Here is a 26,280-nt window from a genome sequence, read left to right on the forward strand (position 1 = left end):
AGCTAAGACCCTTTTTGCCCCAGTCTCTTTCTGACTCCCTTTCTCCCTTGACAAGATAAATGGCCCACATAGTTCCCACGGCACATCCAACTTTTCCCCCTTGGCTCCTCCTGCCTCATAGCTGGCTCTGAACATTCCTCTCACTTTGTCCCATTCTGTGACCAATTCTAGTGTATTTCTCCACACGTCCCAGAAATTCTTGGACACCAGCTGGATGTCCTACAATTTAACTAAACTCTGGTGCTATCTACCTAGAGATAACATCAGATTCCACAGCCTAAGGGCTCAATCCTGCAGGACGTGTCCCCTTCCACGCATTTCAGGTGCCAAATTCAAGTCCAGATGGTCACTTGTACTTCTGACCCAAGGCTGTAGATTGGAGGTTCCAATGATCCCCTCTTTGGGGTCAATTAATTTGCTAGAGGGGCTCACAGAATTGAGGAAACCAGTTTACTTATTAGGTCATCAGTTTATGATAAAAGGATATAACTCAGAACAGCCACATGGAGGAGATGTGCAGTGAAGGCTGTCTGCAGGAGTACCACTCTTCTCCAAATCTCCACATAGCATCAACCCAGAAATTCTCCAAACCCCATCCTTTTGGGTTTTTATGGAGGCTTTATTGCATCTGTATGATTGATTAAATCATGGGTCATTAGTGATTGAACTCAATCTCCAGCACCTCACCCCTCCCTGGAGATCAGGGGGTGGGACTGAATGTCCTAACCTAGGAATCACTAAGTTGGTTCCACTAGTCAATTAGTCCCTTATCTTAGGTGCTTTTCAAAACTCACCTCATTAATGTAATAAAAGATAATTTTATCTCTCTCATCACAGGAAATTCCAAGAGTTTTAGTTAGGAGTTCTGTGCCAGGAAATGGGTGAAAGACCAAAAATACATTTCTTATTATAAATCACAATGGAAAGCACCACCTTGGTGCACCTTGCTTTTCCAGCCTTTTCCTTCGTAGCCAGCCAGTTTATCTCTTTCCCCCCCCACTATTCTTTCCAAAGGACCTGACTGGAAAAGTTAGATTAATTTTTCCCCATAAGTTCTGGATGTAATTCCAAGGTTTCCTGATTTAAGTAGAAGAAAAGGAAGAGAGGTGATCACATCTGGACTTCTAGTGACTTGTCCCCTGGCTCACAGCTGCCCCCTTTTCTATAAACCACCTCCTCCCTGAGTAGGAGGGCTCTGTCCTTCCAGGATCCCCACACTGAAACCAGGTGTCTATCCCACTCCCAGGGAGCAGGCAGGCCACATTGCAAATTGCTGTTTAGTGGGAACCTGCTTTGCTCTTTTGCTCTGGAGGCTGGCCTCTCTGTCTTTTTCTCAGGCTACTGCTGGGTATATAAGCACTGCACTGAATTGTGCCTAGCTATTCTCTGACCAACCCAGTTGTAAGACCTGGGGCAAGTCCCATGTTTTAAGCATCTTTGTGTGTTTGCCAACACTAAGCATAGAGTATATAAACATTGTGCTTTTACATGCCGTGGGTTCCTTTCCTTCTTCTCATTTCTTAAGTTGTCTGCATCCTTCAGAACATGATTTCACAATCTACAGCAGGGTTTAGCCTGTGGGAGTGTGGTATCTCTGTGATTCATTGTTATTCCAGGTATTCTGATTCTTTTTCTTTTAGCTAGAGCTAAACTGGTCGTTACCAAGGATGATTTTTACTTATTTTTGGTAATCCCCCTCTCCCCAGATCCTAACACAAGACACAAGCCAGTTATTTATTTATCAATTTACTCAACAAATATTTATTGAGCATGTGTCTTGTGCCAAGCACTGTGCTAGCCCTGGGGGTACAACAGTGAGAAAAAGACTAAGTCCCCTCTCTCGAGGAGCTCACAGTCTAATAGAAGACACAGAAATGAATCAACCCCCAAACCATAATGTTACAACTGTGAAAAGTACCATGAAGGAAGAACATATAATGCACAGTGGGGGGAAAATGTCTTTGTCAAGAAGTTCAGGGAAGCTTCCCTGAACTAGTGATGATTAAGCTTAAATCTGAAGGGTCAGTGGAGGCTAAGTAGACAGAGGAGGGGAAAGAGGAACAATATATTCCTCAGTCAGAGGAATCGCATATACCAACGTCCTGTGACAGAAAGGAGAACAGACTCTAGAGTAAGAGGAAGGTGAAAACAGTGAATATAGCTTGCTAACGATGTTGGTCTTTATCCTAAGGTGGCTTAGATGAGGGTGGTGGTGGTGAAGATGGAGAGAAGTGAGCAGGTTTGCACAATGTTTCAGAGGTGACATTGCCATGACATGGGAGTGAATTTGACATGGAAGGTGAATGTGGTGTCAGTCAAATCCTTTGTTCCCAGCCTATGAGTGGATGGAGGGATGAACATTTGGCTGGCAGCATCCTGGCATTACTCCTCCTGGCAACCCTTCCCTGCCCCCGCCTGTCCCTTCATGATGCTAAGAGTCCATTTCAAGTCTCCTGGGTATGTCTGGCAGGGTTGCTGCACTATTTGCTAAAATCTCCTCAATGGGAGGGGGGCAATCATCTCAGTTTGCCCAACAACCCACCTCCAAGATCATTCTTTCTGAAGGCTTGACTGAGCACATGCAACTCTGAAAGCACATGCACTCAGAGAAGAGTGGGCTGGCTTCATCAACACTAAGTGAAATCCTGTGTTCCTGCCAGACACTTTGATATATGGAGCAATGCTGGTAAGGGCTTGTGTGGGGGATTTTTTTTTTTTTTTTAACCCACCTACACGGTATCCCTTGAATGGCAGTTGACAATTAGCTGCTAAGTAAAAGGAGGCACTTATTTTTATTGCGGGCCCTGACAGCTTTATGTTCACTCTTTAAAAGCCAAGACTCATGTGTGTAAAGGTGAGTGGGGAGGGGAAGTGGTGTGGGAAGGAGGAAGGGAGGGCCAGGGGCAGGTGCCGACAGATCCCATGATTTCCTGGAGTCAGAACCTGAGCAGTATTTACAAGCATGTGCTGATCTGGAAGCGAGAGAAGATGGTTCTTCCAGGTTGGAGAGGAGGGAAGGCGTGAGGCTGGCTCTGCAGAGACTGTGATTCCTTGGCCCCCACCATGCCTCATATTCTTAGGATGCCGCGGTGGGACTCGGGCTGTGGCTTTCCTGCCCTGGCCCTGCTCTTTTGCTGGAATTTCAGGAAGAAAACACCCAAGCAGCGAAAGAAAGGTATTTCATCCCTATTTTGTGATTCAATTTTTCCACCAAAAGAAACTTGCCCAGCTCCCCTTCCCTCTCCTGCAGAGATGGGGATGGTCCTGGAACTGAGCCCCTGGGAGGCAGGTATCAGTTCTGGGCCAGTGGGAAAGGGGGGCAGGGGTGGGGCGGGCCCTTCTGGGCACCTGGGCTGGACCAGAGGCAGGGTAGGGGGAGGAGCTCTTGTCCTGAAACTAGGAGCATCTGTGTGATCAGAAAGGGAGGATGAGGTTAGAAAGGAGGTGACAGCTAATCCTTCCACTTTCGCTTCCCTAAAGCAGTTCAGTGTCCTGGGGCTGCCTAGCAAATCTGAGGAGGGGGCTTAGAAGTAAAGGGTGGAGGATGCCCATGAGCAGAGATTAGGCAGCCCCCTATGCCTTTCTTCTTCCCCTTGAGAAGTAGTGATGTCTGAAGTTTCACCTAGACAGTTGTATTCCACTGGCTTTAAACAAGAGAAATTAAAGTGTTGAATTTAGAATCACAAGGCAAATATGACAGTGGACAAATTCCTAACCTAAGTCTCAATTTATCAGTCTGCAAAATGGAACAATAATATCTATTTTGTAGGGCTCTTCTGAGGACTAAACAAGAGCACACATGAAAACTTTTAGGGCACATAAAATTAGTGTAATTAATCAAATGTATTAATAATTATTACATTATATATTATAATTAATCAATTAAGATTTGTACCTATGAAGATGGCAATGCCTCTATTAATAGTGACTGGCCCAGAGTGAGGAGCTGTTCTGAGTAAATGACTTGCTGGCCAAGGGCAGGAAGAGCAGGGGCACCAGTTCCCTGAAGGAGTGGGTGCAGCCTGGGAGGCATGGCGCCGATGATGGGGGAGCCTGGGGTGGAGAATGGTCTCCAAAGGCCTCCCACACCACTGTCTGCTGTCTTCCTCCTTCCCTAGTTCCCTTGGGGTCTAAGCCTTTTCATGTCCACCCAGGATCAGAAGGGGTGATCAGGGCTGAGAAGTCAGAGGTACGTGCAACTCAGGATTGGGTCTTTGGAGTTCCAGGGAGGTACTTCAAACTCCTCATATGTGATCTGAGATGGAGATTGACAAAGCCTGATTGAGACAAACTAAAGAAAATCAGGATACTCTTTCTCTCCTGTTGGTCCTGATGTCTCTGCAGCCCATAGTGCCCATTTCTTGTTGGAGGGAATAGCTCTGACTAATTTCCAGGCTGGAGGTATGCAGTTTGGTGTCTTCATTGTATGGGTAACATGAAAGCAGTGGGTGTGCTAAGGAGCACGTGAGGATGGGGGAAGGAAGTTCCGGGACACTCCAACGTTTAGAGGTCAGGGAGAAAAGGAAGAATCATCTGAGGAGACTGAGGAAGCATGGCCCGTGAGACAAATTGAGAACCAAGTGGGAGTGCCAAAAGCCATGTGAAAAGTGTCTCAAGAAGGGGTGATTTTCTGTGTCACATGGTGCTGATAGAGCAGTTCTGAGGAAGACTGAGAATTTGAGTCCTAGATTTTAAAAACATAAAGGCCATTGATCTCCTTGACCAGAGCAAGTTTGGAGAAGTGCTGATCAGAGTACTTTCAGGAGAGAAGGGGCGGAGGACAAGAGGAATAGCAGACAGCCGATGACAGCTCTTCGAGGACTGGCCCATCATGTGCCAGGCTCTGTGCCAGGACATAAAAATAGATGGTGAACCAGACAGGCTGTCTGCCTTTGAGGAGCTCATAGTCCAGTGGAAGAGAGACATGTTTAAAACTAAGCTACATGAGAAGTAGCTCTGTGTGCACAGAAGAGAGAGGGATCGGTTCCCTCTGAGGAGAAGACAGTTGGAAATTCTGCTGCAGGAAGATCAGGTTTCAAGGTGAGGAGAAGGAAGGGTATTAGCTCCAGAGTTTGCAAAGGCAAAGACCTTTCTTCATTCCTTCTATAATAATCTCCAGCTACCCAAGAGGCAGGTACTCAGTCTATATTTGCCGAATGATTTTGTGAATTCCAGTGGAAGGAATTTGCAAGAAACAGACTTGCAAAAGCAACCATCACAATAATTTTGAGAGTAGCAGCGAGGACAGAGAAGAGATGGTTTAATTTAGAAAGTGCTGATCTGGGGCACCTGGGTGTCTCAGTCTTTTGAGACTTTGGCTCGGGTCATGATCTCACAGTTCGTGAGTTCGAGCCCTGCAAAGGGCTCACTGCTGTCAGTCCAGAGCCCGCTTTGGATCCTCTGTCCCCCTCTCTCTTTACCCCTCCCCTGCTCATGCTCTCTTTCTCAAAAATAAATAAAACATAAAAAAATAAAAGAAAGTGCTGATCTGTTTGGAGGGAAAAAGAAGATATTGCAGATAATCCCGACACTCACACTTTTGCTGATGGGGTTTGTCAAGTGCAGGTACCTTGTGTTAATGGTTTTGTATTATCCATGACTAGGAAAGTGCCTGATGCTTGAGTGCTTGACTGACTGAATGCTATTGCCTGGGAAGAAGTCTCCAGGAGAAGCAGTAATTTGGGAGTGTTGGGGGTGGGACAAGAGTGAGACTGGAGAAGACACTGGGAGAACTGCCATTAGATGTTGAATGAGGAAGGATAGATAAATAGATAGATGATAGATAGATAGATAGATAGATAGATAGAAGATAGGTAGGTCTGGCCCAGACATGTGGATTTACAAGTTACCAATTTGTAGGTGATATCCAAATGTATGGAATCATATGATCTTCCTCAAAAAGAATGTCTAGAGGGAGGGGACAGCTAAGCTGGAATGTCGGGAAGTGACACAGGAAAGGAGCAGGTGGAGGAAGGAGCACAGGAAAGGAGATTGCAGAGGAACCAGGAGGCAAATGGGAATAGAATGAGAACGATGATTTTGTCATCATGTCGGGAGAAAGGAGAATCATGAGGAGAAAGGAAAATCAATACCATCATGAGTCTTCAGGGAAGACCAGTGGGGTGTGGAATGAGCAAAGGCCATGTCTGGCGATTAGAAAGGCGCTGGAAATTTTATCGAGTGGATTGGGTGGAAAGATGCAAACTGGTGAAACTAGACTGGATGGGTTGAGAGGTGGAGAGTTTGATAAGCAAAGAAGTAGAGCCTGTGAGCATGGAAGTAGACATGTTCTTATGAGTGTACTGATGAAGAGAAGGAAGGCAAATAGTGGTTGTTTGAGAGCTAGGGTAGGAGGTTATTGTTTGATAAATTGGCAGACTTAGACTCACCTGGGCTCTTTCAACTAAAAAGAGAAATATTTAAGATACAAAAGAGAGGGAGTGAAGTCCTAGAAGAGCTGCAAAGGGATGGAACCCACAGGTCAAAAAAGCATCATTTTAGATGAAAGCACAGGGTCCTTTTCTTCCTTTGAGAGAAGACAGACAGAGGAGGAGGGACAGGAAGGGCAGGGATTGGGGATAAGAGAGTTCATTGATGATTTCCTCCACTTGAGGAGAGAAGGAAAAGAGGAGACCAGGTCACCTGCTGAGACACAGAGGGAAAAGGAGTGGGTGGTGAGAGCAAGAGGAGTGGGGGAGATTTGGAACCAAGGTCTTCTGATTGGGAATAAAAGCCTCCGTGATATGGAATGCTGTGTTCCCTTGGGGCTCTTGGTGACCTGGTGAAGGTGTGGAGGGGGTACTAGGAGTCCACAGAGCAGAGATGATGGAGGAGAAAGGGGGGATTGGGAAGTGGGTTTACTGGTGAGAGTGGTATTACAATGACTGACTGTGGGGCCTGGGAGGGATGAAGGAGGAGCACAGGACAAGGCTGAGAGGCTGGGATGGGGAGAAAAGTTACAGGACTTGCTACCGAGAGGATTCCAGGTCACCTGCAAAACGGAGCATTTGCCTTGGGACCTCAGGAATGGGGTTCCCATCTGACTGCTCTGACATCCCCATGCAAATCCCCACATTGTATTGGAATATCTCTCCCTGTCAGGGTACAAGGGGCCCCTTGAGCCTAAGTCTTCAACTGCTCAGAAACACATCTGCCTCCCCCCTTGAGATGCTCCTCAAGGGAATTTTACAAATGCCATGTGGCCTATGTTTTAAGTCAGATTGTTTCAAACTTTTCCTTCCAAGTATCTATCCAGCTCCTTTCACAGACATATAGGAACCAAATTCTACATTGTTACTGCCATTGTCTAATTGTTTCTCATTATTTTGCATGTGGTCATTTCATTTTCATAGCTCGAGTGTAACTTAATTGAAAGCAAGAACCATATCCTATGTTCTCTTGTCTGTATTACCTATTCCACATGAGCTGCTGCTGGCACTCAAGAAATGTTAGTGTCAAGCTGAATTCTTCCACTGAGGAGGTCTCTACCAGAGCTTACTCTAAATAAATGCCAAACTTATCATTAATCATGGAAAGCACTTGCTTAAAGATGAAATAATTCTTTAAGTAATTCAGCAAAATGTGCTACCTACCTTGTGCCAGGCCCTGTGCTGAACACTGGGGTTGAATAGAGAGCACCCCCATATTTCCAGCTCTGGGGAGCCTCATCTTGCAGAGGGTGTGGGTACATATAGATAATTACAGTATGGTGTCGAAAGGGATTGCGGTATTTGAGAAAGAATACAGGTGCACAAAGTAGGGACAGAATCTCTCAGGCTGGGGTCAAGGAGAGCTTGGCAGACATGATGGTATTTGAGCCAGGCCAAGGAAGACAAATGGAATTCCAGCAGACAAGGAAGGAGACATGCGCAGACTGGGCAATGAGAAGACCATCCAAGGGTTTTGGGAACATCAGGGTAAGGTGCCTGTGGGGGCACGACAGGAAGTCAGGCTGGAAAGGTAGGCAGGGGCTAGACCAAATGCGAAACTAAGGAATGCCAGCCCAAACTTTCAAACTGCAGCCACAGAAATATTTAATCAAACAGTGTCACTGAAACGCAATAAGTAAAACAGACAACAGCCCAGCAGATGTGGTTGGGAGTAGGAAATACAGGGACCACTCCCATGCTCAGCTCCTCCCAGATCCACTGCTCTCACCTCCCAGCATCTGAGGGTCTGCAGAAGAAGCCCCTAGGACTTTGAGGAGTAATTTAAAAAATGCTACTGTGGCAATTGGGGAAGAAGTGGGTGACAAAAACAGGGTTGGGGGCGGGGAGCGTGCTTAGGGAAATTAGAGATGGTTTAGAAAGGTAGGCAGCAGGAGGGCTTTGAACATGTCAGAAGAGAACACCACAGCTGTCATAGGTGAGAGAATAGTCCAGCCTGGCTTAGGGCAATGGGTGGGAGTGCAGAGGACACGGTAGATTCACGAGCTCAGTATAGCTCTGTACAGGTGAAATCCACGTTAGAGACTGGATACAGGGGACCAACCAGAGAGCGAACCATGGGGAACACCAAAGGACTCTCTGGGAAGCAGTGTCCTGGGAATTGAAGTGGTCAGTGTAACCAGGTCCTAATTATGACAGAGGGAAAATCAGGCAGGACAGAGCTGAAGCCATGACCTGTCTTCTGAGCCTCCAGGAACCAAAGGGAATAGGGGCCTTGTGGGAGAATGGGTAGCCAACGATTGTCCTGATTTAAAAACTAACCTTGTTATACCGCTGGGGTGGGAAAATTATAGAGCCAGTACTGACAGGGCTGGGGTGGAGCTGGTCCACACATGCTTTGCTGGAGGCAGTGTAATTTGGAAAAATATTTTTGGACAACAATTTGCATACCACTGAGTCATAAAAATGTTCAAAACACTTGACCTAGTAATTCAACTTGTGAGAATTTGCCCTAAGGAAATAGTTCAAAAGAATGAAAAGCCTGTGATCACCTATCCAAATGTTAATTAATTAATTAAGCAATTAATTAGAAATTATACATCGTGCTGAATACATTCCAGGAACTCTGCTTGGTGGATAAGTATGTTCACTGTAGCTGTTTTGAAAATAGTAAAACATAATAAACAATCTATATTATTAAGAATGCCGCAATGGTTTAATAGGGTATGAGACATCCGTGTGATAGACTTATTTTTTAATGCTGTATGACACAAGCAGAATTCAAAACTGCCTGCTTGCTGCCATAGTTAAGAGTACATTCTCTTGAGTTTATTGCCTGGGCTTGAATTCTGACTACCGTGCCCTGGCACCTGACCTTGGCAAGTTCACCAGTGCCTCTAAAGCTCAGTGTCTTTAATGGCAAGGTGAGTATAATAATTCTACTACCTCGTGGGGTTGCTGTTAAGATGAAATGAGAACAGGTGTGCAAAGTGCTTAGCACAATTTCTAGCAGACAACAGGTATTCAGTAAAAGCGAGTTGTTATTTTAAATATGTAAAACTGTGGGTCAAGAGAAAAAGACTTCCAGAGACTCTCCCAAATTTGTAGCTCCAGGAAATATTATGGATGGCTTGTCTCCTATATTTTGTTTAGTATCATTGCACTAAAAATTTTGAAGTTATACACAACACTGGCAAATCTAGAAATAGGCAAACAAAGCACTTTGACCTACCATTTCATCCAATGGAAGTCAGAATGATGGGAACATCCTGTTTTTCTCTTTCTAGCTGTGTTTGGCCAGCGTTTGGATGAGACCGTGGCCTATGAGCAGAAATTTGGCCCCCACCTGGTGCCCATCCTGGTGGAGAAGTGTGCGGAGTTCATCCTCCAGCACGGCCTGAATGAAGAGGGCATCTTCCGACTGCCTGGGCAGGACAACCTGGTGAAGCAGCTCAGAGACGCTTTTGATGCCGGGGAGCGGCCCTCCTTTGACAGGTACCCTGTCCTCACCATGTCCTCCCCCTGCCATATGTGGGTAGGAGGACCTCTCTCTACCGGCTGAGCTACCGGACTCACACAGAAGTTTCCAAGGCCCTGGCTTGCAACAAAGAGAGCTTTTTATTTTGCTGGTGACTTATGTGAGGAATGAAGTGAACTAGAAGTAGGGCCTTGCTGAGCAGTCAAGAGATGTTTAGGATGTAGGGGAGGCCGGGAGGATGACGGGACCTAGCTTAAGGCCTACACCACTGGGCAGGTGAGGAACGTTGAAGAGTGAGCAGACTGTACAAATAGACTCACTGTGGTAGAGAACGTAGCATACCTATACCGGAGGGCTCCAATGCTCTCAGCTTTCCAGAAATGGCCAGAAGCAACACTTCTTGTTAGGTTGGGAGACCATAGTAATGTGCAGCTCTGAACTTAGTTCTGAGCCTTTTTGGAGAGAGTACATACTGATATCGTGGCAGCCTGGCGTCTTCTCAGGTCTCCCCCATGGAGGTTGCCCAGGTTTGGTTGGGGCATATCAGTTGGGGTGACATTTCTTCTCACCGTCGCCTACCTGCCCCACTGCCTCCAGCTACCCAGCCGAGGTTTTCGGCTCTGCCACAGTCAGCTAGTACAGCACCCATGTCGACATTGTACGTGCTCTCCACCTATTGTGCAATATTTGCCTTGGTTGCCTGTGCGCGCTTGTCCCGCTGGCAAGAAAGAGCCATTGTTCTTTCCAAATCAGCAGCCCATAAATCAAGATTTGGTAAGGCAGGCCCAAACTCTGTCCAGTTTCCAAAGGTTGAAATTCCCCAAGGGGTTATTTAGGACGGAGGAATAGGGGTGATCCTGGGAAAATCATGAACAGCTAAGTGCCATTAGTTCCCTCTCCCCACATCCACCCCAGTCACCAGCAATGCCCATGCTCCCTGTGAAGCATCTCTGATACCATCTGTTCGCTCCAATCTCACCGCCACTGTCTGAGTTTGGACCACCGCATGTCTGTCTTTGCTGCCTTCGGCACGCAGTAGGTTAACTCACCAAGGGTGCTTTATTTTTACAGGAAAGCAACGGGTGGAGTTGTTACTGGAACTACAGCAGGTTACGGGCATCAAATTTACAGACCTCTCAGCAGCACTATAAATTGCATTTCATTGTCAGGCACCTGATCAATTAAGCTCACCACCTTTTTATATTCAGTTTCCTTCTTATGTTTTTAATTAGCTTTGAGTTGATCAAAAGATACAGGTGGGTTGTTGCTAAAGCCATGTGAAGAGTCAGCCAGGAGGAATAGAGGTGATTGCAAGGGTTTGTCAGATACTTGCCCTAGGCTTGATTTTATGTTCCTATAAAGTCAGCCTGGGTGGTGGAGTCACAGTCTTGGATACCTATGAAATATTTGGGGCAGGAAGGAGGAAAGTTACCACAGCTTGTCATGACCTCTCCACCCCCAGAATTAAGGAGTAGAGTTTACATACCCAGAAATAGGAAGGGTCACCTGGGGCTCTTCAGAGTCCTCCCAGGGCCGATGCTTGGGTCTACATAATCCTTGTGGGTAGTCATCTAGATCCCCTACGTTGGTCATATGTGTGGTTTCACCATGAGATCTCCCAAATTGTCTCACTGGAATGAAAAGAAACAAAGGGCCTTTTATTTGGTAGGTGCTAGTGCAGCTGTATCTGATTCTCATTAAACATATATGAATAAAATTTAAAATCTCTTTGTTGAGTTTCTGTTGGACTGGATACTATCCAGTCATAAGCCAATACACTTCTGATACCTATACTTCCATGAGAAACATACAGATGTGCCACATTTTAAGGTCAGTGCCACCAGGGAAGTGTTGGCAGAGCCATCGGTGGGGCGTGGGCTAACCTCTAGTGGATCAGGTGTTGAGCTCAGAAGTTCAACCTGGCTCCTGACTTTCTCTTAGTCCTTGACTTAAAAAAAAAACATGTTTAACTTGACTTAAACATGTTTCTTTGGGTTGAAGGAATAGCAAACTCAGGAAAAATCATTCTGGAAATGTAAACTGTAACAGTGACAAGTGAGTCAGCTCTGATAAAATTAGGGCACAGACATTATACTAAAAATTTACAAAAATAATTGTCTAATTTCCGTTGTGTTAAGTGCTAAAATGGAAAACTAGATGGTACTATGAGGACTTAGAACAGGGGCCTTTTGACACCATCTGATAGATTTAGGGAGACCCCCAAGAAGCAATGACGTTTACACTGAGAGGCCTTAGACAAGCATAAGGAGTTAGCCAGGACAAGCAGCATTATCTCCCCCTGATAAAATGAATCGGGAAGGTTTCTCTGGTTTTAAATGTTCCAAGATGATTTACATAGATAATTATGTTCTCTGGTTATAACACTGAAGCATCTACGCTATATCAGTGGTTATAGCCTTTTTTTCTAATGTTGGATATTTTTGCTGTCATAGTTTCTTCTGATTGAACTATCTAGTAGTTTGTGGTTTTTGTTGTTGTCATTTTTCTTTAAAAGATTCTGTTTTTTGATTCATCGTCTCTACTATCTTTCTCATTTTAATTTGTTGTTTGCAACACTCATTCCTTGGGCATATTTTGCATGTTGTATTTTGCCAGGCAGTGGACAGTGCATCAGAAAATGGAACTGTGGAGGCAGAAGGCCAGCTAGGAAGCTGGGACAGAATCCTGGCAAAAGGCCATTGCCTTCTGAAATAGGGCAGTGGAGGGGGGCAGGACTTAAAGTGATTCACGTGACATTTGGATAGACTTGAGGGGATTTGGGAGCCTAATTGGGTGTGGGGTGAGGGAGAGGCCCCGGATTCTGACCAAGACCATGGAATGGATGGTGATGCAGGGGCATGAGGAGAAGCCTCATGGCTCCTTTTGCAACTTTGGGTGAATGCTCCTCCTGCAAAGTGTTAGTTGGTTGTCGTTCTGCCATTTTCTTGGGAATGTCTCATGTATTTTGACAAGAGGACTTTGTCCAGGAATATTTTTAGGTAGTGACTCAGCAGGGAAGGCTTTTCTAGAATCCCCACCTTAAGTGAATGGTTCCCACCCCCAGTTTCCTGAGGCAGCAGTGGAGCACAGACAGGGCTCCGTGCCAGTTCATGTTCTCATTTTGAGGTAGAGAGCTGACAGGCTGCAAAGCTGGGGCCTTTTCAGAAGACATCTCCAAACACTGGCTGTCAAAAACAAACAAAAAAACTTACTCAGGATGCCAAGGCAGAGCTTTACAGTCAAGTCCTGATGTTCTTATTTCTGCTTCCTCCAATGCCTCCCTTCTTTTCCTTCTGCCCAAGCCAGCCCAACCTGTCCCTTCTCCAGGAGGCACTCCTACCCAGTGAATTCTATATTCCCCATCAATGAAACTGAGGAGCCATTCAGATTGTCTGAACCTCTCAGCACATCCTTGCTTTTCAAAGTACTACCAGGACAGTCACTTAAGAATACCAGTTTTTTGGGGGCGCCTGGGTGGCGCAGTCGGTTAAGCGTCCGACTTCAGCCAGGTCACGATCTCGCGGTCCGTGAGTTCGAGCCCCGCGTCAGGCTCCGGGCTGATGGCTCGGAGCCTGGAGCCTGTTTCCGATTCTGTGTCTCCCTCTCACTCTGCCCCTCCCCCGTTCATGCTCTGTCTCTCTCTGTCCCAAAAATAAATAAACATTGAAAAAAAAAAATTAAAAAAAAAAAAAAAGAATACCAGTTTTTTGGGGGGTTTTTTGATGTGAAGTAAATAAATATGAAGTAAATAATTTCTTCACTAATGAGCTTTAAGCATATGGTAGATTCAGACTTATTTTCTCTTATAGAGCTGCATAATAAATGCAATAGCTCTATAAAACAGGGGTCAGCAGACTTTGATAAAAGGCCATATATGACATATTTAGGCTTTGCAGGCCAGAGTGTTTCTACTGCAGCTATTCAGTTCTGCTTTTAGCAGAGTTATAGCTCAAAATCAGCCAAAGACAATCCAAAAATGAATAAGCATGGCCATATCACTTGATGGATGCTGAAATTCAAATTTCAGATAATTTTCACATGCTATGATATCTGCTTCTTTTGAGTTTTGTTCCCAGCTATTTAAAAATGTAAAATCCAATCTTAGCTCATAGAGTGTATAGGCAATGGGCCAAATTTGGCTCCTGGGCCATGCTTTGCCCACTCCTGCTATAAACTGGACAAGCTGAACTGAAAAGTCCAAGCTTCCTTCAGTTAACAGGAAGTCATCTGAATGTTGTCTGTGTTTCTGCAGCCGGGCCTCTGCTCCCCACCCTCTAGGCTCCCTTCCTCATACTGTAACTCCTTGTCATTCTTCAGATCTTGGCCCCTATGGATCCTCAGCTCTGCACTGGGTGTCCCTTTTACACACCTCCATACAGTCCCAGGTTAGTCATGGCACTAACCTCACAATTTTGTAGTGACTTGGTAACATTTGAGTCTGCACAGCTCTGTGGCTCAATGAGGCCAGGTGTCCTGTATATCCCTCAGGTTCACTGCTGAAATCCCAGTGCTTGAGGTAATATCTTTCACCTAGTAGGTTCTCTCAATGCTTATTTATTGAACAATTGCACAAATATATGAATGAATCCCAGAACTGTTTTGAGCTCTCTGAGGGTTTAAAGAGATCATGGACCATCAATATAAATGAGTTATCACATGAAAAATTAGAGACTAAGCAGAAAATGCAAAATTGTGAGGTACTAAGTGACTTGGAGAAAATAGAAAGAGATGAAGACTAAAATAATTTAATAGGATTAATGAAAAAGTAGACCTTGAACTTACTTTTGAGGCAGTTGGGTAGAAGAGATAAAGAAAAAAGTGTTGAGGGTCATGGTTCCAGAAGATTAGCAAAGATGTTTTGTTTGGATACATCTTTATCAGACTCTGCTCCTCTGCAAAACTCCCCTTTGGAACCTGGGATTCTGTTTAGTGGACCACGAAGGGGAAGGCAAGGAATGTTCTGGAGCTTTATTTTCAAACAACATTGCTTATTTTCTTGCAGAGATACAGATGTACACACCGTGGCCTCCCTGTTAAAGCTTTACCTCCGAGACCTCCCAGAGCCAGTGGTTCCCTGGAGCCAGTATGAGGGGTTCCTGCTGTGCGGGCAGCTCATGAATGCAGATGAGGCAAAGGTTTGTATCTCATTAGAGTTAGTTGTCCTGCTTTGGAAGGTGATAGTTACTGAACACTCTTCTGGTAGGCAAGCAACAGTGGGTCAAGGGACTCATACCTTTTAGTGAGATACTTTGTCAAACTGGAACTTTGTCAACAACAGAAGGCAACTGAAGCCAGTCATCGTGACAGCCTTGCTGGGATGTAACAATCCAAAGAAGAATTGTCTATAATCAAATATACCCAAACCACTTTAATGAGAAAGAGAAAGCTTCTGAGAAGGCTTTCAAGCAATATGGCCTTGCTGAGACCCAGTGGACACAAGGACAGGCTGACCAACCTGGAAGGCTGGTGAGAGGGGAGAATGTTCTAGTTCCACCATGATCATGAGTGTCAGCCATGGGCATACAAGGAATGCAGACACCAGAGAAAGGAAGGACAAGGAACTTTTCTTTGTTCTTTTCAGCTGCAGCTGCTTAAGGGGGTGTGGTCAGTGTCTGCAGCATCATGCTTGTTAGAGTTCACAAGTTTGCCTGCAGGATTTGTGTTCCCATGTAATTTGTTTCCTGAAAGGTCTTAAAGTCAACAATCACCACACTAGAGTCATGTTAATTAAACAAATTAACCGACCAACAAAAGCCACCAGGAAAACCCATCTAACAACAATAAAACCTCCTGGTTTTTAACCAGGATTTGCAAAACCAAATGCCCCACAAATATGTTTGTGGTATACTGCTGATAATTGGGGTCTAACTCCCCACTTCTGGGAGGTTCGCTTTTAGCACTCCTATGTTTTAAAATTTTTTAAAATGTTTACTTATTTTCGAGACAGAGACAGAGTGCAAACAGGGGAGGGGCAGAGAGAGGGAGACAGAATTCAGAATAGGCTCCAGGCTCTGAGCTGTCGGCACAGAGCCCAACGTGGTGCTGAAACCCATGAATCACGAGATCATGACCTGAGCTGAAGTCGGACGCTTACCTGACTGAGCCACTCAGGCACTCCTAGCACCACCATGTTTAAAGCTCTCTCTGCCAAAGTGGTGCACAAAAAAGCCTACAGTGAAGACATGGATTTAACTTTGATTTTGCCATTAAGCAAATTAAGCACTTTCTGTGAGACTCAGTTTATTTCCTTAGACCAACGGAACGTTCTATAATGGTGGAACTGGTACATAGCTACATTGATCAATATGGTAACCACTAGCCACACATGGCTATTGGGCACTTGAAATGCAGCTAGTTCAACTAAAGAAACAATTCCTAATTTTATTTTATTTTATTATTTAAATAGTCACATGTGTCAAGTAGCTGTTATGTTGGATAGCACAAGCTTATACAAATTTCATAATAGCATCTGCAATACTTAGCATTGTTTTGAGGACAAGGGATAGGAGATAGGTGAGTGATATTTTTAAAGTATCAGTTTAAGGAGAGGCTTATTCTCTATTTTAGCATTTATTATATAATATATTCCCAGGAATATATTATATAATAATAATTATTACTATTACTATTACTATTATTATTTTAAGCAATGGAGTGCCCTAGACCTGGTAGAAAACATAGCTATGAGAACTTCTTTCCTAAGAGTGAGGAGCCTCATGATTTAAGTAGATCCCAGCACAAGAAAAACGGCAGTTTTATATTTCAATGTTAGGAAAGGAAGGGAAAAATAATGATGCAGCTAATTATGCTGTAGCTATTGTAGCTATTTGCCTGCACAAAAATGAGGTTGCATGATCTCATACAGGTCTTCCTCAGCAACAAAAGGCAAATGAAGCCAATCAGGGTGACAGCCTTCCTGGGATGTAACGATCTAATAAAGAAAGGGACTATAATGGGAAATACAAATCAAAACCACAATGAGATACCACCTGACACCTGTTAGAATGGCTAACATTAACAACTCAGGCAACAACAGATGTTGGTGAGGATGCAGAGAAAGAGGATCTCTTTTGTATTGTTCGTGGGAATGCAAGCTGGTGCATCCACTCTGGAAAACAGTATGGAGGTTTCTCAAAAAACTAAAAATAGAACTACCCTACGACACAGCAATTGCACTACTAGGTATTTATCCATGGGATACAGGTGTGCTGTTTCGAAGGGACACATGCACCCCAATGTTTACAGCAGCACTATCAACAATAGCCAAAGTATGGAAAGAGCCCAATGTCCATTGATGGATAAATGGATAAAGAAAATGTGGTATATATATACAATGGAGTATTGCTCGGCAATCAAAAAAGAATGAAATCTTGCCATTTGCAACTACGTGGATGGAACTGGAGGGTATTATGCTAAGTGAAATTAGAGAAAGACAAAAATCATATGACTTCACTCATATGAGGACTTTAAGAGACAAAACAGATGAACATAAGGGAAGGGAAACAAAAATAATATAAAAACAGGGAGGGGAACAAAACAAAAGAGACTCATAAATATGAAGAAGAAACTGAGGGTTGCTGGAGGGGTTGTGGGAGGGGTGGGCTAAAAGGGTAAGGGGCATTAAGGAATCTACTGAAATCATTGCTTCACTATATACTAACTAATTTGGATGTAAATTTAAAAAAATAAAAAATAAAGTTAAATTACAAAGTTAAAAAAATAAAATAAAATAAAATAAAATAAAATAAAATAAAATAAAATAAAAAGAAAGGGACTATAATGGGGCACCTGGGTGTCTCAGTTGGTTAAGCGTCCGACTCTTGGTTTTGGCTCAAGTCATGATGTCACGGTTCGTGAGTTTGAGGCCTGCATCAGGCTCCATGCAGACAGTGTGGAGCCTGCTTTGGATTCTCTCCTTCTCTCCCTCTGCCCCTCCCCTGCTTGTGTGCTTTCTCTCTCTCTCAAAATAAATAAATCAACTTAAAAAAAAAAAAGAATGGGACTATAATCAAACACCTCAAGCCACTTTAAAATTAATAACCAGGGGCACCTGGGTGGCTCAGTTGGTTAAGCGTCCAACTTTGACTCAAGTTATGATCTCACGGTTTGTGAGTTCAAACCTCTCGTTGGGCTCTTTGCTGACAGCTCAGAGCCTGGATCCTGCTTGCGATTCTTTGTCTCCCTCTCTCTCTCCCCTTCTCCCACTTGCACTCGGTCTCTCTTTCTCTCAAAAATAAACATTAAAAAAATAAATAAAATAAAATAAGTAACTGAATGATTTTGTGCATGATTTATAAATTTTTGGGGGAAAGAGTGAGATGAGGACATGAGAAGTCTTAATTAATATAGGTATATCAGCTCACCCTTGTGAAATTAATAACATTTTATAGAATGAGGTTTAAAAGTTGGCTAAAAAGCATCAGTGTTTCAGGCAATCTCTCACCCATAGCTCCAGAAAAAGCAAAGAGGTATGTGGATGCAGATCTGACAATAAGACTCCCACCCCTGAACTTATTCGCTTTAGACCTGCTTCTCCCAACTTTTCTCCATCTCAAAATATTTGGGTTTGGGGCGCCTGGGTGGCGCAGTCGGTTAAGCGTCCGACTTCAGCCAGGTCACGATCTCGCGGTCCGTGAGTTCGAGCCCCGCGTCGGGCTCTGGGCTGATGGCTCGGAGCCTGGAGCCTGTTTCCCATTCTGTGTCTCCCTCTCTCTCTGCCCCTCCCCCGTTCATGCTCTGTCTCTCTCTGTCCCAAAAATAAATAAAAACGTGGAAAAAATTAAAAAAAAAAAATATTTGGGTTTCTTTTTTTTTTTTTAATTTTTTTGTGTTTGTTTATTTTTGAGAAAGAGGGAGAGAGGGAGAGAGAGACAGAGCGTGATCAGGGGAGAAGCAGAGAAAGACAGAGATACCGAATCCAAAGAAGGCTCCAGGTTCTGAGCTGTTGGGGCTTGAACCCACAAACTGTGAGATCATGACCTGAGCTGAAGTAAGACGCTTAACCGACTGAGCCACCCAGGCACCCCTCAACATGCTTGAGTTTCTGATCTGTGGTAACGCACATCTGGTCAGGGCAGAGAGACCACAGCCTTCCTCATTGGTGAAAATGTGGCAGGAGTGGTAGTTGAGGGCAATGAATCTATAGCAACCTTTACAAAGAATTCACTCATTAAACTGGAAGAGGGAATCCTAATATGAAGCAGGTATTCTAGATACAGAGGGTCTGCACCAAGTCACTACATGCAGGCTGACAGGCCATAGGGTGCATTTTCTCCAGGAGGAGCTGCTCAGGTTTGAGGGAGCCTACATGTCTCATGTTAACTGGCACACTTTTACAATCGCGATGTTACTGACAGTGACTACAGACCCTACAGGCAGCTGCTGGTGAAAAGAACTAAGAAAGCTCTATGTCCTTCCTCTCCCTGGCACATGAATTTCTTCTCTAACATTCATGGTCATCATGGAGGTAGAACATTCCAACATTACCTGCCTTTCCCACGATTGGTCAGCTTGTCCTGTGTCCCCGCAGATCTCAGCAAGGCCATAATGCTTAAAATCCTTCTCCGAAGCTTCCTTCTTCTCTCACTACTTTTAAAGTGACTTGGGGTATTTGGATGTGATCCAGTGCTTCACTGGAGTGTTATATCTTAAGCATTCACTAAGCAAACAATTACTGTGAGTATGAGATGTCAAATCGTCCTTGCCTTAGAGTAGTTCTGAGTTGGGGAAGAGGGCATGATTAGAGACAAATAAAGAAATGTGCTGTATAAAAACCTGTGAGCTTCTCCATACTATTTTCGCAACTTCCTGTGAATTTATAATTATTTGGACATAAAAAGCTTTTAAAAAACACACAAAACTATGGGAACAGGAGTGAGTACCAAAGTGTTGCTTTCTGCACAGATACATCAGTTATGTTCCCTATGTTCCAGAGTCTCATTGCTGGCAAGTGAGCAGGCTCATTTAGGGTGTTCAAAATCTCTTCCCAGGCTCAGCAGGAGCTGGTGAAGCAGCTGTCCATCCTTCCTCGAGACAACTATAACCTCCTGAGCTACATATGCAGGTAAGAGTCCCCTGGTATCAGTTTCCAGCCATATCAGAAAGAAGCACCTGGTTAGAGGAGGAAAGAGTGTCCCTGTGAACTCAGAGCTTCTGGTCCAGACTTTGGGAAGGTCAACTGTATTCACACAGCACTGAGTTTGTTCCCTATGTCCACAAGATAATTTAAAAGATCCGCTGAAAATCTGATTGGCACATGAAGTGAACATGTTCCTCTTCCAGGCCTGCCCAAGTGCTACCTGGAGTCCTGGGACATGTATTAAAACCCAGAATCCTTATGAATGTTTCTAGAATGATCTTCCATCTTCCTGACTCTGGACCATAACTTAGTGCCCTAGATTCATTCCTGGCCACCCTTCTTATTTCCCTTTCTGAGGACCTGCGTGCCTTCTCTGCGGCAACATGTAATGCGTAGATGGACCCAGGTCTGTCTGAGCTGGGAATCTGGATCTTCTTGCCAGACAGAGCTGAAATTTGCTTTTATTAAAAAAAATTTTTGTTGTGGTTTCTAGATTATAAAAGTGATGCATGCTTTGCAAAAGGAAAATACAACATACCATAAATAAGAAATAAAAATAATGCCTTTTCCTCACTCAGCAAAGATCACTATTATTATTTGGGCATGTTTCCTTCTGGACGTTTTTCTTTCTATGATAGATCTTTACATACATCAATATAAATATAGGGGAACAATTTCTTGTACATATTTGTGTCTTGCTGTTTTGGGCTTAATATTATATTGTGAACATTTCTGCCTGTCCTAAAGTAGGATTATAAACGCATCTGTAATATTTCATAATGTTTCCTCATTTGAAAACACCATCATTTATTTGATAATTTCTATGTATTTGGAATTTTATGTTGCTTCAGCCTATTCATTTAAAAATGGTTTTTAGAGAGAGTAGAAATTCCTTTGCTGATGTTTTCAGTTTTTTTTTTTTAATATAGTGAATCTGAGGAGAGCTTCATGTCTCCAATGGGTAGAATTATAGTAAAAATTCATTGCTAGTTATTGAGCACCCACTGAGAATTTGAGATGCTTGGTGCTATAATCAGAGGATGAAGCAAGAGTCACTTCTTCATTCCCCTCTGTGACATCTCCTCATGAGAAAGTTTTCTTCTCTGGAAACTTGGGTGGGATGGATACTGAGAACCTGGGAGATAAGCCTAGGAAATTGGGACTAGGGATAGTCAGATACCCATTTGAGTCCTTCTAGTTTCCTTTTAGCTCCCTGCATTGGACCCTGCCTCCTGCCAACACTCCATTCCCAGCCCCAATGCCACCACCAGAAGCTGGACAGACCCCTCTTGGCTTCTCTTCTACCTTGATCTTGAGTCTTTCAAGGTGAAGCTAAACTCATGTGGGCAGAGCAGACCAGACTGGTCCCCTTCCTGAGACTAGAAGGAAGGAGATGAGATCCATCTCTGAGATCTCATTGATAGCTGGAAGTGCTTCCTTCTGGCAACTTCCTGTTTCCTACTATGGGATTTCCTGGTTGCCCACAGGTTCCTACATGAAATCCAGTTGAACTGTGGTGTTAATAAAATGAGCGTGGATAACCTGGCTACTGTGATTGGTGTGAATCTCATCAGGTCAAAGGTTGAAGACCCTGCTGTGATCATGAGAGGTAAGACTGGTCCTGTGGGGAAGTTGAGTGCAGAGGAAGTAACGACAATTACACAGCTACCGAAGTGCTCTGCAAATTGCCAAACATTTTCTGTTGACTAACTTGCCCAAATTGTGAAATAGCCCTGTGAAAGGAGCAGGGCAGGAATTATGTCCATTTTCCGGATCACAGCACAGCAGAGAGATTCAAAATTTACCCAATGGTCACACAGTACAATAGGCTAGCACAAAAACAGCTAGTGTTTCTTAGTCTTTAATTACTTTTAAATAGCCTTAGCCAGAGAAAGCGGATTTGCAAGAAAGTGGAGAAAGCAAGTTTGACTTTAGAAGACAATTCACAAAAAGGCCACTTGTAAGAATTCACAAAAAGGCCACACTTGTGGTTGTGTCTTGGTTCAGTGAGCAAAAGTCCTGGCATAGAGTATTGATGTCTACCATGGATTTGGGAAGGCAGTATTCCTAGCACATATTTATTATGTGTGCAATAAGAAATCAGATGTCATGTTGAGGACCACATGAGGGGAGAAAGATGTCTTCATTTTCTCTACTATTATACTGCCTATTTTCTGATCAAAGACTGACTAAAGGACCATACAGGCTGAAAATAACCCTCTTTTACCCACTCCCGTATCCTTCTTCTATCTCTTCTCTTCCACCACAATCTTCTACCTCAAGCAATTCAGAAGTGTCCCATGAGGAGCAAAATGACATTTTTTCGGACTCTGTGGTTTTAGAGCCAAGTTTAGAGACATCCCATGATGGAGACCCTTAGGAATGTCTGCCTCCTGCCATGGTACAACTCTACAGATCTCTTTCTTCTTTCTTTCAGGGACTCCTCAAATCCAAAGAGTGATGACCATGATGATCAGAGACCATGAAGTTCTGTTTCCCAAGTCCAAGGATACACCCTTGTCACCCCCTGCTCAAAAAAATGACCCCAAGAAAGCTCCAGTGGCTCGAAGTTCTGTGGGCTGGGATGCCACTGAAGACCCCACGATGTCTAGGACAGACAGCTTTAGTAACACGGTAAGTGCCGAGAGCCTTCTTTTTCCACCTGACTCTTCCTTTAGTCCAAGTCGTTCTATGTAAGAGCTTGTCTAGTGTGGCAATATGGGGGAGTTTTTGATGATGCTGTGGCAATGGGCACAGATGGTAGATACCCATTTGAATACGTTTTGAAAGCCTGGCCTCTTTCAAATCTAGTCTCTGTTGGCATCCTGGAGGTGGGATTAGTGACATGTGTGCCAATCTCCTAATGGCTGAGCAATGGGAGTCCTCAGTAAAGTCCGCTCAAAAAGGGAAGCCATTCCAGGCACAGTCCAGGGAATTTCAATAGGGGAAATTATATATCACATTGTAAGTGTTTTAGCAAGAGTTGTTGAAAACTCCGGGTGAAAGTCCAGAGAGAACTGGTTTCCTGCTAACCCATGAAACGTGATTTCTTTCTCAGCGTATGTGATGTGTTCGTGTAATATTTCTCATTCCCTGATAAGCTGTCTCAGCAATGTCAACCCCCTCATTTGTACTGAAGTGTTGGGGCTCACGTTCCCAATGTCAAAAAACTCTTCAGCCTCTGAAATGTAGACTAGTTACAAAGCTCAAATATTTTTATATATTGATGGAGACAAATACTTTAAAAAAAAACCCATGAACTTGATGTAGCAGCTTGGTTCTTTATGTGTGACCAAGAAATGAATTTAAAATTTCTGACTGACCTGGTAATGTCAGTTGCCTGCAGTACTATTAATCCTGAGGATAATTAAGAAAGTATTGGGAAAAAAGGTAGATAGTGGTACTGATTTTTCTTAGGTGATGTCTATACACAGTGCATTTTACTAACACTCTCAAATGAAATTAATATTTAGAAATGCTCATACTTCCTTTAATGAAGTCCTACTAGCAGTCCTTGAGAGTAGTCATTGTCAGGCTCATATGACAGGTTTCTGCTATTTATTGTAATATTGTGGGTAACTATGAGCAGCCACTGTGATGACAAACATAAATAGGTCACCTCTGGGGTTCTCACCGTAACTCTGTAGGGCAGGATTTATCATCCACATTTTATCATTCAGGAGCTGAGTCTCAAGGAGGTTGACCAGCTGGCCCAAGGTAGCAGCACTAGGATGTTGAAGAATGGGATTTAGCTCTGGTTCTCACCTTGAGGCGCAGGTGATTCTGACTCCAGGTGGGGTTGCAAAAGCTGGTGATTAGCTAGAGGGATTAGAAGGAGAGCTTGAGTCTTGTTTTCTGATTTTAGGGCTCATTCTTTTTCTTTTTCCTTATCTTTTTTTTTTTGTTTTAAAGTTAATTTCAAAATATATATACACATGGTTAAAAAAAATAAAAAAGAGAAAAAGATATAGATTGAGAAAGCTTGCTCCCTCTGCTATCTCCATCTACCCCATCCTTCCCCACCTTCATTAGTTTCATACTTACCCTTCCAGTGTTCCTTTATGCAAATACAAGCAGATATGAATGTAAATTATTTACTTCTTTTTTTTTATACAAATGTAACATCTCTTACTCTCTCTCTACACACACATGTACACACACATACACACACGCTGCTCATGTCTTGCATTTTTCTACTTTAGAGTATATCCTGGAGACCCTTTTATGTCAATACATGGACAGGTTTCTCATTTGACCAATTTGTTTTCATTCCTTTGTACAACAAACAAGGCTGCAATGAATAATATTGACCATACTTCATTTTATACTCAGGAGATGTATTTCTAGGATAAATTCCCAGAATTGGGATTGCTGAATCAGAGGGTAAGTAGATTATTGTGTAATTTTTATTAAAATTGTTAAATAGAGGTTGTGCCATTTTGTACTTCCACTAGCAGTGCACGAAAGAACCTGTTTCCCTACAGTTTCACTAGCAGAATGTGTTTTCAAATTTGGGGACGTGTCCTATCTGAGAGGTGTAAACTGATATTCAGTAGTTTTAATTTTGATTTGGGTTTCTTTGATAATGGCAGAAACTGAACATATTTTCTTATGTGTAAAGGCTTGTTGCATTTTTCTTTTCCTCTGTGAACTGTCTGATCTTGTCCTTTGTCTAGATTTTTGTTGGTTGCTGGTCTTTTTCTTTTCGAGTTTTATGAACTTTATATATTAGAGAGAGTAGCTTTTGTCTGTGATATGTATTGCAAATATTTTTGCTAGTTTGTCATTTCTTTTTTGATTTTATATGCAATTTCTTTGTTTATTTTTTTAATTTAGGGGGTCATGGAAACCCATGTGGGTTGAATTTATCAGACTTGCATTTTATGCCTTTTGGATTTTGAGTTCTAGCTAGCAAGATCTCCTTATCCTAAAGCTATGAAAGAATCCTAGTTTGAGACTCTCTTAACCACTAATAAACCATTGATTTGAGAGCATGAATTCCTCTTAAGTGCAATATCTTCTTAAAGAAACACCACACAGATCATGCACATCTAACTAACGTGATGAATTAACAGATGGTCTTCTAATTAAGAGTTTCACGGGTGTGCAGCCAAGTCACTACTCCTTATCTTGGGAACATGATACATATGGGAAAACCCACATGACATCCGTGGCCATTTTTTTCTAGACCAGCGACTCAGACGCAGGAAGCCCCACTGGACAACAGCCGAGTGATGGGTATTTTGAAGAGAGCAGTAAAGCCCCCAAGGAAAAGCTAGGAGATTGGAAGCTGCAGTCAAGAAAAAGGACTCAGACGCTCCCTAATCGGAAATGCTTCTTGACATCGGCGTTTCAAGGTGCCAACAGCAACAAAGTAGAGATCTTTAAGAATGAGTTCTGGTCGCCCTCTTCAGAGGTAAAGGCAGGGGAAGGGCACCGGAGAACAATGTCTCAAGGTATGCCCCACTTTTCTGACTCCCAGCGGACTTCCACCTATGATAACATCCCTTCCCTGCCTGGGGCCCCTGGGGATGGGGCAGCTGCTGTCTCTTCCCATGCTTGTGACTCCAAGAGAGAAACTCTTGCCAGCCCAAACTCTGAAACCGGACCTGGAAAAAAGAACTCTGGAGAAGAGGAACTTGAATCCTTGCAGAGGGTGGTCCAGGAACTGCAAAAGGAAATAGAAACACAGAAGCAAATGTATGAGGAACAGATCAAAAAGTAAGTCACATGCAGAGGGGTCCTGAGCAGCCACCCGGCCTCCATCTTCAGCAGTAACAGGGACTGTTCTCATCTGCTAAGAAATGATACTAGAAAGCTTGAGTTTAGAGAACACACTAATCTACAGCAATTGGGCTTAATTACAGGAAGGGGTAAAGGGAGTAATGAGATGACCAAATTAGTGAAAACTCTATTTAGGTTAAATTCATGAGAAGTTAAGTATGTAGCTTACAAGGCTTAAGCAACCATTTCCAAATAGTTGTTCCTTAAGGATCGGCATGCTGTAATGAATGAAGAGGAACTTTAAATTTTGTTCATCTTAATGTAATACATCCATTCTGAAAATATTTATTGAGCACCTATAGTGTGCCAGACACTATCTTGGCTGTTGGGAAACAGCACTGAACAAAACAAACAAAAGTTTTGTCTGTGCTTATAGAATTTTCCTTCTATAGGAAGGCATAGCATAATTAAAATATATGCTATGTCAGAGGATGGAACATGCAATGGAGAAAAATAAAGCAGGGCAGGAGTTGGGGAAGGGCTCAAGAAGAGGGACCACATTATGTTAAATAATGTGGTCAGGAAGGCTTCACTGAGAAGGTGGCATCAGAGCA

The 26,280-nt window shown here is 43.4% G+C and overlaps 1 protein-coding gene across 1 annotated transcript in view; it reads left to right on the plus strand.

Annotated features, from left to right (window-relative positions):
- The window catches only part of ARHGAP25 (Rho GTPase activating protein 25), a 90,595-nt gene that overhangs the window by 60,157 nt on the left and 4,158 nt on the right, over nt 1-26,280 (plus strand). Inside the window, 6 exon segments of the mRNA XM_030310739.2 lie at nt 9,674-9,881; nt 14,867-14,999; nt 19,854-19,927; nt 21,430-21,551; nt 22,380-22,576; nt 25,131-25,663. Coding sequence (XP_030166599.1) covers nt 9,674-9,881; nt 14,867-14,999; nt 19,854-19,927; nt 21,430-21,551; nt 22,380-22,576; nt 25,131-25,663 — 1,267 coding nt within the window.

This window comes from Lynx canadensis, chromosome A3, assembly GCF_007474595.2.
Source record: "Lynx canadensis isolate LIC74 chromosome A3, mLynCan4.pri.v2, whole genome shotgun sequence".
Lineage (NCBI taxonomy): Eukaryota > Metazoa > Chordata > Mammalia > Carnivora > Felidae > Lynx > Lynx canadensis.